This window comes from Notolabrus celidotus, unplaced genomic scaffold (assembly GCF_009762535.1).
Source record: "Notolabrus celidotus isolate fNotCel1 unplaced genomic scaffold, fNotCel1.pri scaffold_231_arrow_ctg1, whole genome shotgun sequence".
NCBI classification, from domain to species: domain Eukaryota; kingdom Metazoa; phylum Chordata; class Actinopteri; order Labriformes; family Labridae; genus Notolabrus; species Notolabrus celidotus.
Window position 1 is genome coordinate 1 of NW_023260079.1, and position 16,674 is coordinate 16,674.

At 40.6% G+C, this 16,674-nt stretch overlaps 1 protein-coding gene across 2 annotated transcripts; it reads right to left on the reverse strand.

Moving 5' to 3' along the window:
• Positions 1–6,967: 6,967 nt before the first annotated feature.
• On the reverse strand, positions 6,968–14,320 carry cx23 (connexin 23). 2 transcript variants are annotated; one of them, XM_034678788.1, is made up of 4 exons: positions 14,250–14,320; positions 12,668–12,850; positions 10,066–10,263; positions 6,968–8,530 (listed from the first exon to the last, which is right to left on the reverse strand). In XM_034678788.1, the coding sequence occupies exons 1-4, from the start codon at positions 14,277–14,279 to the stop codon at positions 8,333–8,335; spliced, it is 609 nt and encodes a 202-aa protein (XP_034534679.1). In that variant the 5' UTR covers positions 14,280–14,320; the 3' UTR covers positions 6,968–8,332. The 2 variants fall into 2 exon arrangements, with proteins under 2 accessions (XP_034534679.1, XP_034534678.1); XM_034678787.1 differs by lacking the exon at positions 14,250–14,320 and adding an exon at positions 13,437–13,482.
• Between the last annotated feature and the right edge of the window lie 2,354 nt (positions 14,321–16,674).

Sequence of the window (16,674 nt, forward strand, 5' to 3'; positions counted from 1 at the left end):
ACTCACTCGCTCTCCTCTCTCTCTTTCTCGCTTTCTCCTCTTTTTTCTCTCTCTCTCTCTCTCTCTCTCTTTTCTCTCTCTCTCTAACTCTCTCTCTCTCTCTCTCTCTCTCTCTTTTCTCTCTGTCTCTTTCTTTTCTCTCTCTCTCTCTCTCTCTTTTCTCTCTCTCTCACTCCCTCACTCTCTCTCTTTTCTCTCTCTCTCACTCACTAACTCTCTCTCTCTCTTTTCTCTCTCTCTCTCTCTCTTTTCTCTCTCTCTCTCTCTCTCTTTTCTCTCTCTCTCACTCCCTCACTCTCTCTCTTTTCTCTCTCTCTCACTCTCTCTCTTTTCTCTCTCTCTCACTCACTCGCTCTCTCTCTCTCTCTTTTCTCTCTCTCTCTCTCACTCCCTCACTCTCTCTCTTTTCTCTCTCTCTCACTCACTCTCTCTCTCTCTCTCTCTCTATCTATCTATCTATCTATCTATCTATCTCTCTCTCTCTCTCTCTCTCTCTCTCTCTCTCTCTCTCTCTCTCTCTCTCTCTCTCTTTTAATTCAACCGAGGGCTTTATTGGCATTTGAATTTAATTACACATCAAAAACAACAAGAACAATACAGGGTACATCTACAGATAGATAGATAGATAGATAGATAGATAGATAGATAGATAGATAGATAGATAGATAGATAGATAGATAGATAGATAGATAGATAGGCAGTAAATTAAAAGAATAAAGAGGGGAGAGGGGGAAGATGAGGCAGAGACAAAGAGATGAGAAGATTGATGGGATGAGATAATTACAGGAAGAAGAAAAGATTGACAGAAAAGTGGTGATGATTGAGTGAGAGAGAGAGAGAGAGAGAGAGAGAGAGAGGGAGAGAGCTGCAGTTCAATGAGCGCTGTCCAAATGGTTTGATATTTTTCATAATGCGTTCAATTATTAGCGTGTGTGTGTGTGTGTGTATGTGTGTGTGTGTGTGTGTGTGTGTGTGTGTGTAGGTGGTGGTGCGATGGTTCATTTCTATTCATAACATCAGCCTTAAACAGCCTCCCTCTGATTGAGCTCTGGAATAGAATCTGATTTCTTTAATTGAATGTAAATATTAAACATTTCTTCATATATGCTCAGCTTCTTCTTTAACTCAGTCTGTGTGGAATATAAAATGATATCATGACGTGTGTTAAACATCAGAGTCCAGGCTGAAGTCCTGTTCTCTGGAATGTTTAGCTCACATTTTTCATGACTGACTCGATGATGATGATGATGATGATGATGATGATGATGATGATGATGATGATGGGAGGAAAAAAAACAGCTGCAGTTGGTTTTATTTACAAACTCCACTCAATTCAAATCCTCTAATTTCCATTTTATTCACTCTTAAGCATAAATGTGAAGCTGCTGGTTTGTCTCCATGTTCAAGGCAGATGTGTGTCTAACAGGAGTCTGGTCTTGCTGGAGGTTTCTGCCTGTTAAAGGAGGTTTGACCCATTAAAGTTACTAACCATAGACCTTTCTGGAGTCCCTGAGCTCCCTTGTCTCGTAGGTTCCTCTGGATCTCTGCTGTATATTCCTTTTTTGGGGTCTGTCATTCATTCCTTTTTTTCTTCTTTCTTTCTTTCTTTCTTTCTTTCTTTCTTTCTTTCTTTCTTTCTTTCTTTCTTTCTTTCTTTCTTCCTCATGTTCTTTCCATATATCTTCATCCTTTATGAATTCTCTCTTTTATAAATAATACATAAATAATGCATATTTTAAGAAAAACATACAATATCTCACAAAAGTGAGTACACCCCTCACATTTCTTCTAAAGATGAAGCACAAGAAAGTCTGCAAACAGTTTGCTAAAGACAAGCAGACTAAGGACATGGATTACTGGAACCCTGTCTTGTGGTCTGATGAGACCAAGATAAACTTATTTGGTTCAGATGGTGTCAAGCGTGTGTGGGGGCAACCAGGTGAGGAGTACAAAGACAAGTGTGTGTTGTCTACAGTCAAGCATGGTGGTGGGAGTGTCATGGTCTGGGTCTGCATGAGTGCTGCCAGCACTGGGGAGCTACAGTTCACTGAGGGAACCATGAATGCCAACATGTACTGTGACATACTGAAGCAGAGCATGATCCCCTCCCTTCAGAAACTGGGCCACAGGGCAGTACTCCAACATGATAACGACCCCAAACACACCTCCAAGACGGCCCCTGCCTTTGCTAAAGAAGCTGAGGGTGAAGGTGATGGAGTGGTCAAGCATGTCTTCAGACCTAAACCCTATTGAGCATCTGTGGGGTGTCCTCAGATGGAAGGTGGAGGAGCGCAAGGTCTCTGACATCCACCAGCTCCGTGATGTCGTCATGGTGGAGTGGAAGAGGACTCCAGTGGGAACCTGTGAAGCTCTGGTGAACTCCATGCCCAAGAGGGTTCAGGCAGTGCTGGAAAATAATGGTGGCCACAGAAAATATTAAGACTTTGGGCCTAATTTTGACATTTTCACTGAGGGGTGTCCTCACTTTTAGACATTAATGGCTGTGTGTTGAGGGGACAGTAAATGTACACTGTTATACAAGCTGTACACTGACTACTTTACATTGTATCAAAGTTTCATTTCTCCAGTGTTGTCCCATGAAAAGATATAATTAAATATGTGCAGAAATGTGAGGGGTGTACTCACTTCTGTGAGATACTGTAACCAGGCACACAATTTTATGTCGTGTTGTAGATCCAGGGGATTTATTATTTCTGATTATATATGGTTTCTTTTTTTTTTTTTTAAACTCCCAAATTCAGCAAATCTCAAGGTCAGCTTATTTTCACTTGCGCAATATTTCTAAAATTAGACACTTCCTATCTCAGAGCGACGCAGAAAAACTAGTCCATGCATTTGTTACCTCCAGGTTAGATTACTGTAACTCCCTCTTATCAGGCTGCCCCAATAAGTCTCTAAAGATTCTTCAGCTAGTTCAAAACGCTGCAGCTCGAGTATTAACTAAAACTAGGAAGAGGGAGCACATCTCTCCAGTGTTAGCTTCTCTACACTGACTCCAAATAAAATGTAGAATAGAATTTAAAATCCTTCTTTTAACCTACAAAGCCCTTAAAAATCAGGCACCCTCGTATCTTAAAGCGCTCATAGTGCCCTATTACCCCTCTAGAACTCTACGCTCCCAACATGCAGGCTTGCTAGTTGTACCTAAAATCTCTAAAAGTAGTATGGGAGGTAGAACCTTCAGTTATCAGGCCCCTCTCCTTTGGAATCATCTACCAGTCAGGGTCCGGGAGGCAGACACCCTCTCTACTTTTAAGAGTAGGCTTCAAACTTTCCTTTTTTTTAAAGCTTATAGTTAGAGCTGGATCAGGCTTGGACCAGCTTTTAGTTATGCTGCTATAGGCCTAGACTGCCGGGGGAACTGGCGCACTGACACACTGGGATCCTTGCTCACCCCCTTCCCCCCAACCCCCTCATCACTTACTTTAACTCTGCCTGTCCCATTAAAGTTACTAACCATAGACCTTTCTGTGAGTCCCTGAGCTCCCTTGTCTCGTAGGTTCCTCTGAGCTGCCGTAGACGTCCTCCTGCTGCGGACGATCTGGACTCCAGCTGATACGGATGTGCTGGACTCCAGCGGCAACAGCTTCTACGACTCTCATCACTATCACCTCTCTCTCTTACTCCCCTCTATCTGTCTTTCCAGACCCAACTCAGTCGAGGCATGATGGCTGTCTAACATGAGTCTGGTCCTGCTGGAGGTTTCTGCCTGTTAAAGGAAGTTTTTCCTCACCACTGTAACTAGCTAAATACTGTGAGGTGCAATGCTCATGATGGATTAAGGTGGGGTCAGACTGAGTCTTACCCTGTCTTGGTGTTGGGTCTCTGTCCATAATTTAACATAGAGTGGTCTAGACCTGCTCTGTTTTTAAAAGCGTCTTGAGATAATGTTTGTTGTGATTTGGCACACTGACACACTGGGATCCTATCTCACTCCCTTCCCCCCAACCCCCCCATCACTTACTTTAACTCTACCTGTCCCATTAAAGTTTCTAACCATAGACCTTTCTGGAGTCCCTGAGCTCCCTTGTCTCGTAGGTTCCTCCTGCTGTGGACATTCCAGACTCCAGCGGCAACAGCTACTACTATCCGTCTCATCACTATCACCGCTCCCTCTCTCTCTTACTCCCCTCTATCTGTCTTTCCAGACCCAACTCAGTCTCAGCAGATGTGTGTCTAACATGAGTCTGGTCCTGCTGGAGGTTTCTGCCTGTTATAGGAAGTTTGTCCTCGCCACTGTAACTAGCTAAATACTGCGATGTGCAATGCTCATGATGGATTAAGGTGGGGTCAGACTGAGTCTTACCCTGTCTTCAAGTTGGGTCTCTGTTCATAATTTGACATAGAGTGGTCTAGACCTCCTGTGTTTGTAAAAGTGTCTTCAGATAACGTTTGTTGTGATTTGGCGCTATACAAATAAAGGTTGATTGATAAAAGTAAATATTTGCACAGATATTGAGTCAATGAATTAATCAAGAAAGAAACGAGAACAATTGTAGAACATTTTTAATCAATCATCTCAAGACAAAACATTTAGGATAACTGTTCACCTGAAAAGCATCTGAGACAAACAGTAAGACAGAGTTTTGTTTCCATATGTTTGCATTGGTCATAAAGTGTGCCTCTTAACTTTGACAGAGCTGTAAAATGAAGGACACAATGAGAGACAGATGAATAGGTCATAGCACCATTTTCACAACTAACCTGTAACATACATCAGGCAAATATGTCAAAATTTAAAAGGGTTTCTTGATGGTTAAGTCCATGATGCATCGTTGTACATGAGTTCATCCAATTGAGGCTAATATAAGAGGTCAAAAAAAGCATCAAGACTAAATATACACGTCCTAATTTGAATATACTTCTTAATATGAATCCAAACCTTCAAAATAAAAGCGAGTGTACTGTTGACTTTTTTTCAAATCGGTAGGTAGTTTGGAGTTTTTCAAATCTTCGGGGTTTTGGTTTCCAAAAAGAATAATTTAAAAACTTTCATTCTTCATAAAAACAAACAAAATTCCAGTCTGTACAATTATTCATCAAAATATTACCAACGACTCAAACTTTCAAAATATACCCATCTGCTTTTCAAGTTGCTAACTATGAATCAATCATTCCCAGACAGTTGACACAGATTCATGTACAGTTTCAAACAAGTCCTTCACCAAGACTAGCCTGGGAGTTTGAGCCCCCGTTAAAAGTTTTATCAGAAGTCTAGAAAACCTTGAAACTTTGGGAATCTGTGTATAATATTATATAGTTAGCTTTTGATCTTGTAGTCCAGATTAAAGATGCTAACATAGCCTGGTCACATCAAAGATTGGCAATGCAAGTTCATCCCTGGATCGCCATGGAATACGCGGTAGTGGTCGGCTAACAGCACAGTTGATTGACAAGGCCAGCTAGCTAGTTGGAAACAGGCTACCAATTGACAAATATTAAGTTAGTTGGCTAGCTAGCTTTGTTGCAATCTGGGAACTAATATCTAAAAATTATGCAGGCTTTGGGAGCAACAGACAACTTTTTGGGCCTCCAGGTGACGCAAGTGGTACATGGTAAAGGACTTACAGCCAGTGCCCAGTCTTTTTACATGCACAGACTTTGTTTACAGTTTAACTATCAACTTCTTATATGGGACTAAAGCAAGTGTGGATTATTAGCTCCAACTGCATGCAGGTAACTGTTTAAGGAGTTAGATAAAAGCTGAATGGTTGTCAGACAGCTGCAAATAGGTCCCGAAATTGGGTTAAGGTTGATGTGTTCCACGTCTTTTGTGACTGTTTTCCTTCAACAGACAAAGTTCACTGAGTGGTTGTACTCAGATAACAAAAGAAACCAGAACACCTCCCTCAACTGAAGTCTTATTCGGTTACAGATTCTGCATTTATACACAAAATCTGCAACTACAGATTACAGGTGGGATAGTGCCATCGTCCAGGAGACATGATTGTACTCTACTACTACTACTTTTCTCCATGCTTCCTCAGCCAGTGGGATTATTTTAAGCTTCCTTTGTTTGGGACCTAACCAAGCAGCAATCACTTACGTTGTAAAATAAAGCCAATATGGAAGTGCAAAAACCACAGTACCACAAGTGTCCACTTGAGGCTGGCACCCTCTTTACCGGTGTCCAGTTTGATCAAGGTTAGGTTGAGCTAGCATCACGTCTTTTGGGAGACCAGTGGGTACTTTTATGCTAACCCTGGAAAGATTGTTTCCTGTTGGTCAAACTATGAAATCTGTTTTTGAGTTGAAAGCACTGTGAAAGATTTGGACTCGTAGGCGGCACATTAAGATGACTTGATCTGACTTGATTGATTTGAATGATGCCGTTTTTAATTCTGATGTGACCAGGCTATAGTGCCTACAAGTATCTCAGACAGGGCGTCAACAATGGGAGGCATGGTAAGTGATAAGACCTGTGCCTTTATAATGGTTACAATGTTTGTTCCCAACAGCGTTCATTTGATCAAATAATGAGCCGCTCTAAAACATCAGGGTTATAGGAGCTGGTTACCCTCCACCAAATTACCCCACACCCCACCCTCCGACTTTAGCTGTAATCAACTGATGAGGACTTCTTTCTATGTCATTTAAACCAGGCGTTAGTCTTGGTGACAGCACTTTTCAAGGCAACTTTTAAAACCATCCTTTACTAACAGTTACCAGATCGCAGATGAACCCAAACCACAGGAGTGACACACACCTGTTTCAAACCCTCTTAAACCCAATGAGACTTGACAAGCTCTTTTTGGGATCGTTGATGGGGATCATTCGAAGTGGTCTCTCAAAAGGGTTGAAAAGGATTTGAAAATGAGGGTTTGATCCACTTTTGTCTGGTAATGCAATTTTGTACCTGAGATGATAAACAGATCGCTGAAAACTTCATAACAAAAGTTGGATGGATGTCTGATTAAAAAAAAACATTACAAAACAGTAGAGGTAATCATTTTCAAAATACATTGACAGGTACACCAAAGGTGAAAGTACAGAAAGTACTATGCATAATACCACAAGCTAATGTGTTGGCACAATTGTATTAAAATCTAGGCACTTGAATCGTGCAGTATTTCTTTGTTTTGGCGGTTGGTGTTTCAGCTTTTCCAGATTTAATGTTCAGTTTGCTTCTTTGGGCAAATCTTCAACCCCAAAGGGTAAAACACTTCATTCAACTAATTAAAATAATGGTGTCAATTTCAAAAATATGTTGTCCACAGATGCCTTTACATCTCAGAGAAGGAATCTTGCCATTTCTGGTGAATGCGAGCGACTGGCCGATCTCCGTTCTACAAGTCAGGTTGGAGGTTGTAAAGACCCGACTGGCTGGAAGAGGTACCAGGAGAGGCCGGCATCCCTTTCAAGGAGTCCATGCCAAGGCTGTGGCGCTCGTGTTGGTGCAAGTAAAGGTCAGAACGAGCTGGAAGTAGTCACAGACACAAGCGAAAACTGTCACACATGGAAGTGTCAGGAGCAATGGCACCTGCAAATTCACTCGCCCGTGGGGAGAGTTACTGAGTCAGAAATTCTTCAGGGTGACCGAAGTGATAATCCATGACCAGCTGTGAATTCTGCTTGTCATATTTGATCCTCAGACTGAAGTTTGTCTGCACTTTTCTGCACAACTGTTTGACTTAGCTTACTAGTGTGATTGCTTGCTGTTACAACATGGCAAGACCTTTGTCAAAGCCTCCTTTCACAACTTTTGAAAGCTTATTGGCAGCTCCTGATGAACAAAGTCCAAAGGCCTTTGGGTGAGTGGCAAAAGGGTGCAGCTAATGCACAGAGTACCAGATCTGAGGTGCAGTTTGGGGCCACCAGGTTTGGACAAAGTTGGCGTTCCTTGTGCTGTAACGCCACGATGGTCACCGGGTGTTGGCACTGCTTGAAGATGATGCCTGCCCTTTAGTCTTCTTGGGTAACAAAGACAACCAGAGTTCTATCTGCGTCATCCACCAACAGATCAGAGTGAGAAGTGCTTATTTTCTTACCATCACATCCAAACAAGACCCTTTGACACAGCCAGCACAGACCCACTGATATCCGAAATACAACTAGGATTGATCACTCGTTAATTTACGGCAAATAACACCTAGAGAATATTTCAGACTTTCCAGCCTCGAAACTGTTGCACATCTTGAATTTTCTTGGCGCAACTCACGACCGACCACAGGTGAGGTGTTGCTCTTTCGTCGGCTTCCTGTTTTTTTTGTCAAAGTCCGGCAGTAGCTAACCAAGAGCTTAATAAAACTGGCAGAAGTAGCTTCATCGATTTTCAACCTAAGTCATTCTGTGTGCGCCCGTGTGTATCGTGTCATTGGTTGTTGAGATAACCGAGCCGCCGGCAGAGAATCTCAAAGATCTCAGCAATACAGAGAAGTATGGTGATCACAGTGAAGGTGTACATGGCACTAAGGAATATAGTTTTTTCAAAGTGTTCAGGAACCATGCACTTAGTCACATTAAAGGCCTTTTCCAGAGCACTGGCATCACACATGTACAGCGGGTGGACCTGGGGGAAAAGGAAAGAAACATGAGGTTGGTGATCAAAACCTTCAAGCACTGGTTGAACAATCCTTATATGCATGTTGACATTAGCTGCATTTCCAACAAGCGGTCCTGATGGGTGTGGTACGGCAAGAACTTGTTGGCTTTTCCACTATCAGACATTGGGAAAGGTACCAAAATAATCAGATGGTGTTATACGGATGTCATGGTTGGCCTTATCAGGAATCGATCTTATCAAAAAATAATGAGTGCTTATCACAGACGCTAGCTGAGCAGAGAGAGGGGCATGGAGATGGATGTAAAGGGAAAGATTGCACAAGAGTAAATACTTCCTGTTACCTGATGTAACATAATCATTTGCGTGGTTCACCATCGGCTGGTCTAAGCACTAAACAAGGTCCTTCTTTGACCAAGTAACTGTCCTTGGAACAACTTCAGAATAAAAGCATTGTGTGGAAACGAGGAGAGTCATGGATCAAAAAGGGATCAGGGTCTTGCTTTGGAAAGCATTCTGGAAGTACTTTCATGCTATATTTGCCATGTTCTTAACAATGTATCATTGTTCTATGTCTTTGGCGCTTCTGATATTTGATGCCGTGTTGTCGTCAAATGTTCCAGCATGTTGCTATGTTTCCACCCTTGCTTGAAATCATAGTCACAGATATTGCATTGCATTTTGCATGAATCAAGCCCCACTTTGGACCACTACAGTCTCCTGTTCGCTATCATTACTTCCTTGACTTCTTGGCTGTCATTCGCACTTGACTGCCTCTCCCCATGAGTGCCGTCATTGTGTTGCAAGGCACGAGGAACTAAGTGGAAGGCACTGATAAGAGGACCATTAAGAATTAAGGCAAGGGGCGCTGGTGGCCCTAGCGGTCTAAGCGCCCCACATACAGAGGCTACAGTCCTCGTCGCAAGGGTCGCCGGTTCGATTCCTGGCCGGTCGAACATTTCATGCATGTCTTCCCCCTCTCTCTACTCCCCACATTTCCTGTCTCTCTTCAGCTGTCCGATCAAATAAAGGCAAAAGGGCCAAAAATATAACTAAAAAAGGCAAATGATGTCGATGGCCTGAACTTGTTGGAAGCAGTTCTCATCTGGTACCCTTGAAAAGTGGCTCTTTGGGACTTAATACTTTGGGTGGAAACGCAACTTACACAAGAGATCTGGCTGCCACCGTTAAGGCCTTAAGATTGGCCTCTGGGTGAGGGAAGCCTTGTTATGATTGGACGTGGAACCATCTTTACAGCTTCACTAACGTTTTCTCCAGTTGGTGAGTTTCCTCACAAGATATTTCGGCCCTTTCAAGGTGCTTGCCATTGTGGGAAAATAACTAATTTGACGTAATTAAGGCTACAAGCAAGGGTCCCATTATTTTTAGGTGTCCTGGTACATCTAACTAAGGAAGGGATCCTTGTACTGTCTGTAGGGATTACATCTCCTCCCTTCTTTGGAACCCAAGGAGTTCTCTGGTGAAGCGTTCTATGAGTGACGCTGTCTCACAATCATCGTCTAAATCACCGGGTATGAACACACCTGGAAGCCGAAGAGGTGACTTTGTAGCCAGAAGGCGATGACTTCCAGAATGATGCGTAGAAGAACAGAAATGATGTAGAAGACGGTGTAGATAGGTCGTTCAAGTATCTCTTCCTGGTCAATGTTTTTACAGGCCGCGTAAAGGTGAAACACTGCCCCAGGGACCAGCACTGTCACCAGCTGTAACGCCCAAAAGACCTGGAGAGGACAGACAGAAGGGAGGGAGGGGAGTGTGAGAAGGCAAAGGAAGAGGAGTAATAGAATCTTAGAGTATATATTAGAAGGCAATAAACAGTATAAAGGAAATAAAGAGCAGTAAGTGAGTTGTAAGTGAAGGGAGCTGTTATTGGTTTTATATTGGCCTTCCTGAGTTTCAAGCTAAATAAAATACCTGTATCTTTAAGAAAACTGAAGCTGACAGGAACCTCATATGTTGAAATCTTTCATCTCTCTCAAACTGCATTTTCACCTATTCTGGAAATCCATTTTGTAGACCTCAGCTTGAGGCTGCAAACGTCTTTAACACAACCTATTACCCTTTGACGAAAGGTCAGATGGTTTGGTTGTAACCACAGACTGTATAAATATGGACGTAGTATCCGTGACGTCACCCATCTGTTCCTGAGCGCTGTTTGGAAGCTAATCGGCGGCGGCGGCCATATTGGTAATGCTGAACTCAACCAGTCAAAGTGTGACGTAAAGAGGCGGGGTTTGAGCCTCCTAGCCAACAGCTATGTGTCAGTCAAGTCAGTCATGTCCTTATATGGGCAAAAACTTGGAATCTTAATATCTTCGGCTATAGCTACGTAGACCGAAGCTGTTTTTTTTAACCAGGCTGTAAACATGTTTATTTCTGCTGCTTTGAATGGGTGTGTATGTGGTTTCCGGTGTTTCTGAAGCCAGCCTCTAGTGGACGCTCAATGAACTGCAGTTTGTAACACTTCTGCCTGGGCTTCATATTTTGAGACCAGAGGTTGCCGCTTGAATGTAACTTGGTCTTGTACTAGCTTATGGTAACTGGAGGTTGGCCTACTCAACTCAACTCAACTCAACTCAACTCAACTCAACTCAACTCAACAGAGAGACAGAAAACAACAGAAATGATAAAATAATAAAAGACATAATTATACATAAAATAACATCAGTATAGTTAAATTAATAAAATAGGTAGGAAGCAAAATTAAATATCAGTTAATGTTAAAAAAAAATCAGATAAATACACGAAATAAATAGATAGATAAATAAGATAAATTAAATGTTGTTAAATCAATGATTCTAATAATGCAGTCCAGGGCTAAAAATAAATAACTCCAAATTAAAAGTCAAGATGCTAATGCTATTGGTCCTTTTTAATTTTTAAATGTTGTGTAGTCATACTTAATACTTAGTTTTGTACCTACCTGACCTTATGTCCTTCAAAGTCAGCATCTTAGCATTTGTTGTAGCAATAGCTCTCATATTTAATGAGTCATGAAGACACTTTGGATATATTACAGTTTAACAGAAATGTTGTTAAATGTAAAAGTAGCTCAGTCTGTAGGGATCGGGTTAGGAACTGTGAGATTGCTGGTTCAAGTCCTAGAACAGATCAAGTAGAGACCCTGGGACTGGTTCCTGGAGAGGTGTCACTTTATTTCTGATTCATTCAAAGGAGTTATGACTAATAATAGCTAGATTAGCATGTGCTATTTCTGCAAAATCCAGCACAGCATTCTTAGACTTCACTTGACAGTAGAGCAGGGGTGTCCAAAGTACGGCCCGGGGGCCAATTGCGGCCCAAGGTCCATTTAATTATGGCCCCAAGCTTCCATCTTATAATGTGTTATTATAGCAAAGAAATGAATCACCTTCTGAATCATCTGTACATTTGCAGTTTCTTTAAAACGCACAAACAAAACTAAAGTCCAGAAACGTCTCAAAAAGCTTCATATGGACTACTTTTATAAATTCAAAGTTCTGGATATTCTGTAGGAATATAATTATAGGAGGAAACACAAGAACTCTTAAAGTTGACAGGTTTTTTCAAATTAATGTTTTTATCATGATGTGAAAATGTTCTTGATGAACAATAAAAGTTCAGAAGACACAAGACAAGATCAAAATTATGAAATTGTGCAGAAAAGGCTAAATTTGGTGCATAACAAGTAGTTCAGAATGCAGGACAAGAATTATTTAGTTCTTAAAATGTCGTCTGCTGGTCAGAAAAGTCTTAAAAACAACATGAAATAGAAGTGTGATGAAATCCAGATCATGATCCTGTCATAGAAAAATAACGAGACAATATTTTTCCCCACATTGCCCGACCCGAATGAAAAACATTCTACAGAAGAAGATAAAGTTTGATCATGTTTAAGTGGCTTGTGGAGAACTGAGGACTTCCTAGTTACTGATTTATTGAGAAAAAAATGTAAAATAATTGTTATTAAATAGAGATTTCATATATAACTTGTATGATTCCTAAGTCACCTAAGTCTCAGTGGGAGCCACTGGCCCTGAAGTATTCTGACAACATCAAATGTGGCCCTCTTTGAAAAAAGTTTGGACACCACTGCAGTAGAGGATTGTGTAATCCGGTTGTATGCCCAGGATGTTTGAGTCTCACCTGAGGCGTTATGGGTCTAAACTGGTTGTAGCAGTACAGGTTGAGCTCTCTGCGATCGGGGTCGCAGCTGAAGTGCAGCGCCTCATTCCCATAGACAGCAAAGCCAAGGACGCCCAGGAAGAACATCCGCACCGAGCCGAAGAACAAGGTGTGGAACTGGCCTATCACCGTCGGAGGCCTGAGCTGCAACACACACACACACACACACACACACACGCACACACACATGCAAAGGTAAGTGGGCTTGAACAGCATGCACAGGCCCGGTTATGTAACGCCAAAAATAAAAAACAGCAGAAACACAAACAAACATAAAGCAGATTCACAACATGCATTCAGGTTTTCCTAACACAAACATGAGACACACAAACACACACACACACACACACACACGCACACACACAGCGAGAGACAAAGCCAAAATAGCTTTTGTCAGCTGGATAAATGCAACTGCAACACTGAGGCCCTGAGCTGTGAGAGCTAAAACAAAACCCATTCAGAGGTTACATTTCCCATCTTTACCTGCTCTCTCCTGACACGCTACCGCTTAAATAGGCCCTGATGACACCCCACACACAAAACATGTCACCGTGCGACACAAAGACAGAGAATACAGGAGATGGATTAAACAGCTGAGGATGAAAACAGATCAATGTCTTTACATTTGAAGCCTCCAGAGGGGTGGGGGGGGGGAGATAATTGTTCGGTGACACTCTTGTCAAATCCTGAGAGGGAGAAAGGAACAATCCTGGCTCTGTGGAGTACTTACGCATCCTTCATAGAAGTTTTTGATGTAGTTTAAGGACATGGTTTGCCTGTCGGTGTAACTCCAGGGCTGCTCTGGGCCCTCATGGCCGGTTTGACGCTGCCAGTCAAAGGCCACCAACAGCAGGGCTAAAACTCTGCGACTGACCCCTCTCCCTCTCTCTCTCTCTGCCTGCACTCAAAGCCTGTGTCAATGCATATTTTTTTCCCTTTATCCCTCCATCAATTGACTCGCTCAGTAGAAAAAGCACAACAGAGACAGAGGGGCCAACAATGGCCGGGGAGGGCATGTGGTCCCTGCATTATAATCCCTATAGAACTATGTCAGCGAAAAAAACAACCTCCTGTCACACACAATGCAGAGACAGAGATGGCAAACATGCAACAAAATACAATGCAGCCAGCCGGGAAAAGGAGCTGGACTAGCTTTATCTCCCTGAATTTGATCTAATCCCAAAGATAAGGAGATGAACTTCCCTTCCTGTCCTACTCTGTGCTGAGTTTAAACCCTAATAAAGTGTCTAGAAGAAGTCGTCCTACATGCAGACACAAAGCGGCCTCTCTGCTTTTGTTAGAGTGGAAATCAAGAAAACGACTAAATGAACCTTAAGAGGTAGAGATTAAAAAAAAAAGACAAGAGTGATGACAACACACCCTGCACTGCAAATACTTCTGGAAGAGCATTGACGGAGCCGCTGCTGTTGTCCCGAAACACAGTCCCCAGCGACAGCGACAGAAAGAAAGAACCCCCGAGCAAACTTTCAATCCCAAGAGTCAAAACTGGACAAAAGTGAAATAAAAATGGAAGTCCACACACCAACCGTAATCCAGGCGGCGTGTTGTTCATTACCCCCTCTTTTTTCCACTCACGGATCCTAAACTCATGCCAGTTGCGGGACCTTGCGGGGACAGGGAGCAGAGTCAAGTCAGACGGAATTAACACGGGGTTTTTCCGGTCAGTGCTTTCACAATAAGCGGGGCGAGGGGGGACGAGAGGAGCGCCGAATGAGGAGGCGAGGAGAAAAGGAGTGACGGAGGGTGGGAACAGGGTGATGCAGCAGATAAATACTGACCAGGAGAATATGCATGAGTGTCATAACTACACCTGGCTAATACAGACACGCTACATACCGTCATTCAGAAACATGAACACACATTTACTGAATATGTTTGCTGAAATAAGCATTAATAAAAAAATAAAGAAAGGTGAGATTCAATATGTTTATCATCATTTTGGACATACAAGTACAGTCATGTGAGGATATTTTGCAGGGAAGCTTCATTCACAGATATAAAACATGTCAGATGATAAAACATAATCACTGTTTAGCTGCCAGAATGTGTAGAAATGTCTCAAGCGTAATCCATACTCTCGTTTCTGCACCATTTAAATGTCACTTTGTATGTCGTGCTTTTATTTTGAAGGTCTCATTCCATCACTTCCTGTACCGTCCGTACTTGTTTTGTCGTGCTTGCCATAATGTCGGCGGCCAACTTTCCTGGCCGGTCTGGTGCGCCATGGCCGAGGAGCTCCGACCCCTGTGCGTAAAAGCGGCTTGACTCAGAGGGGGAGGAAAAAAGTTATGACGTCACAAAATGGAACATGACCGACAATAATAAACCGATCACAGATCAGATAATTATATAATAATAATATTACTTTATTTATATAGCAGTTTTAAATACAGGTAACAAAGTGCTTCACAGTGGGCGATAATAACAAAAAGCAAAATGAAGCGAAAAAACTAAATTAAATAAAACTTAAAAACATACAAACTTATAAAACAGACACTTAAAATTAGAGATACAATTATATAAGAATAAAGAAAAATAAATAAAATAACATAAAATGAAAAAAAAGAAATAAAATAACAAAATAAAATAAAATATCTTAAAATAACATAAAAATAAAAGAAAGAAAAGAAACAAAAAATTAAAAATAAATAAAAAATAAAAAAAAATAAAATTAAATTAAAATAACTTAAAATAAGATAAAAAGAATAGAAAAAAGAATAAAAGAAAAGAAACTAAAAAAAAATTAAATTAAATTAAAATTATTATTAAAAAAAGAAATAAAATAACAAAATAAAATAAGTTAAAATAACTTATCAAAAATAAAAAAAAGAATAAAAGAAAAGAAAAGAAACAAAAAAAAAAAAAAAAAAAAAAAAGAATAAATAAAAAGTCTGCCGCCCTCAACATCACTTTCAAAATTTGCCAAAATAGGTATTCACCTAATCAGGGATCTCAGAGAAGTACTTAAAAAACAAAACCCAGACAGAGTGATACACAATAATAACAACAACAACAATAATAATAATAGTACAAATAATATTAAAATTTAAATTATTTAAAAATAAAATAGCATAGAATGACATAAAATAAAATAAAATAAAATCAAACTTATAAAACCCTTAAAATCAGAGCTAAAACTATATAAGCATACAATTAAATTAAAAATTAGAATAACCAAATGAAAAAAATAAAGTAAGATAAAATAAAATACATAAAATAAAATCACATAACATAAAATAAGATAAACTAAAACAAAATAACATAATATAAAATAAAATAACATTACTTTCAAAAATTGCCAAAATAGGTATTCTCCTAATCAGGGCTCTTAGTGAAGTACTTAAAAAACAAAACCCAGACAGAGTGATACACAATAATAACAACAACAACAATAATAATAATAGTATAGGCAATATTAAAATGTAAATTATGTAAAAAATAAAATAACATAGAATAAAATAAAATAAAATTAGATAAAATAAAACAAAATAACATAATGTAAAATAAAATAACATAATGTAAAATAAAATAACATAATGTAAAATAAGCTAAAATGAAATAGAATAAAATAAATAAAAAGTCTGCCGTCAACATCACTTTCAAAAATTGTGAAATAGGTATTCACCTAATCAGGGATCTCAGAGAAGTACTTAAAGAACTGGTCCCACATCCTGTGAACATCCCTCAGGGAGCCTCTCACTGAGAGTCTGATTCTCTCCAGCTTCACAAAGTGAAGAATGTCCTTTATCCACAACATATAGGCAGGAGGTGTGGGGGATTTACATTTAAGCAATATTAAGCGTCTGGATAGGAGAGTGATGAAGGCCATGAAGGCGGTTGTTTGCCTGTTTACACAGCAGAATGAGAAGAACACTATGTAAGCATCAACAGGACAAAATCATCCAAAAGAGAAGAGGCACCACTTTGTCCACAGGGGGGCGCCAGAA

Excerpts from the sequence above, each read along its gene's own strand:
- cx23 (XM_034678787.1), bottom strand. The coding sequence starts at position 13,475 with ATGTCCTTAAACTACATCAAAAACTTCTATGAAGGATGC. Across the intron at positions 10,264-12,667 it reads TTAGACCCATAACGCCTCAG|GTCTTTTGGGCGTTACAGCT; the intron begins GTGAGACTCAAA and ends TGTCCTCTCCAG. Across the intron at positions 8,531-10,065 it reads GTCACCTCTTCGGCTTCCAG|GTCCACCCGCTGTACATGTG; the intron begins GTGTGTTCATAC and ends CTTTTCCCCCAG.